Genomic DNA, 1856 nt, shown 5'->3' with positions numbered 1-1856 from the left:
TTTTTTTATCTGAACTTAATTCTTAGGCATTTATACTTTTCATCTAAAAAAAAAAAAAAGCAACATAAATATGATGCCTGGAGGTTAGTAAGAAACCGAAATAAATCCCAAATAAAATCATATTATAAACCTGGAGCTCCTTTAAGTAATTCTGCTATAATCACATTTAAACTTGATGAATTTAAATATAGAACAAAATTGTTTGTTAGACTGACTAAATTAGTTTTACTTTGTTTTTATCAAGACTCCTGAGCTGCTTTGATGAACTGTTAGTTCAGTGTGAAAAAGCAGCTGATATCATCCAGTCTGTTCCTCTGCTTGGTTTGGATGTTTCAAAGCTGAAGATGAACTCAAACATATGAGAAAAAATTACTTTTTGGTTGTTAGAAGCTTTTTTAATTGGGTCCTCATAAAGAAAAACAAAAACGGTGTTTTCATGTGCCCCTTGCAATGCACTTGCGGACCACTAGAGGTACGAGTGCCCCTGGTTGGTAATCACTGACCTGGACAACAGAGGGAAGAGGAGACGCTTTCTGAGCTCAGCCTGAAGCAGAAGGGAAGGAGAAGTGTGTGAAACGCCGGAATATAGAGCACTATAACTGGTGGAAAATAAACTTTTTTTTAAAGCTACCTGCAAACCTCTGAAGAGCATTTCAACTTTGTCTCTATTTTACATTTTGAATAAAAAAAGCTTTTCTCTGCTGCCTCCTCCACTAAAACAGTTGATGATACTTTCTCATCTCCTATAATTCTGATTCCTGATAAAACCATGTCGACGTACATGAGAGCAGTTGAAGAATGAATGGATTTAATGCTGTGATGGGCTCTGATCGGCGCATGGCTAATAAGATGGGAAAAGTAAAATGTATAAACAAAATGATAAAGTGTGAGGGATTGCTGAAGAGTCAATGAGTCGATGCAATCAGCTGGTTTTCCTTAGATAGAAAACTTTGAATCATTCTGACTGGATGATCTGGTGAACTGGAAAGTGACCTGAGATGACATGATGTGAATTGGAGCTATAGAAATAAACTGAATTGAAATGGAATTGAAAATATATGGAAACGACTTGGTAACTGGCTTAAAATGAGGAAAAAAAGGAATTTAAAAACCCGACAAAATGAAAGTGTTCAATGTAAACAGAATAAAATGCAATGTATTTTCAGCCGTTGGGGGCCAGCGACTACCTGGAAATATCCCGGCTGTTTGACACCGTCTTTATTCGGAACATTCCTCTCCTGACGCTCAACAAAAAAACTCAAGCCAGGCGTCTCATAACGCTGGTAGACGCCCTCTACGAGCACAAGGTACGCCGCAGTCATCTATTCACCCTGATAACTTTCAGTCTGAGACCTAAAATCTCTTTTTATTATTTTTATTCCCTCTTTACTCAGGTACGGGTGGTAATACTTGCAGAACACCCGCTGGAGGATATTTTTGTTAATGACGGTGATCACAGTCATGACGAGAGCCACATTATGATGGATGACCTGGGGCTGAAACGGGTGAGAGCTGGAACTCGGTTTAACCGGTGTCTAAACGAGCAGAATGTGCTTTCAGAACCAAACATTAGTAATTAAAGAGGCTTTTAACAGAAGAGTTCAGTTGAATTTATGGATATTAAAATTTTGGAGATGTTTTAAACCTCAGACATATAGTGTGTTGTACTTCTGACTGATGAATTCAATGGGATTAAAAAAGTTATTAAAAAGATTAAGGTATTTTTTACGCAATTATGCTAAAATAAGTCTCCAGGAAAGGCAAAATGTCCTCCGAGGAGGCGAGGACACACCTCAGGCTCCATGTTGATATGAAATTGCACTCTTCTGAAAAAAGCAACAGGTTTTTATTTCCAG

At 37.7% G+C, this 1856-nt stretch overlaps 1 protein-coding gene across 1 annotated transcript in view; it reads left to right on the top strand.

Moving 5' to 3' along the window:
* Window positions 1-1856, top strand: part of LOC107102228 (lactation elevated protein 1-like) — a 17415-nt gene that overhangs the window by 9414 nt on the left and 6145 nt on the right. The window contains exons 11-12 of the mRNA XM_015401440.1: window positions 1167-1307; window positions 1395-1505. Coding sequence (XP_015256926.1) covers window positions 1167-1307; window positions 1395-1505 — 252 coding nt within the window. The remainder of the gene's footprint in view (window positions 1-1166; window positions 1308-1394; window positions 1506-1856) is intronic.

The sequence above is a fragment of the Cyprinodon variegatus genome, unplaced genomic scaffold, assembly GCF_000732505.1.
Source record: "Cyprinodon variegatus isolate N-32 unplaced genomic scaffold, C_variegatus-1.0 Scaffold1219, whole genome shotgun sequence".
Taxonomy (NCBI): domain Eukaryota; kingdom Metazoa; phylum Chordata; class Actinopteri; order Cyprinodontiformes; family Cyprinodontidae; genus Cyprinodon; species Cyprinodon variegatus.
This window is presented reverse-complemented; position numbering and strand designations above follow the sequence as displayed.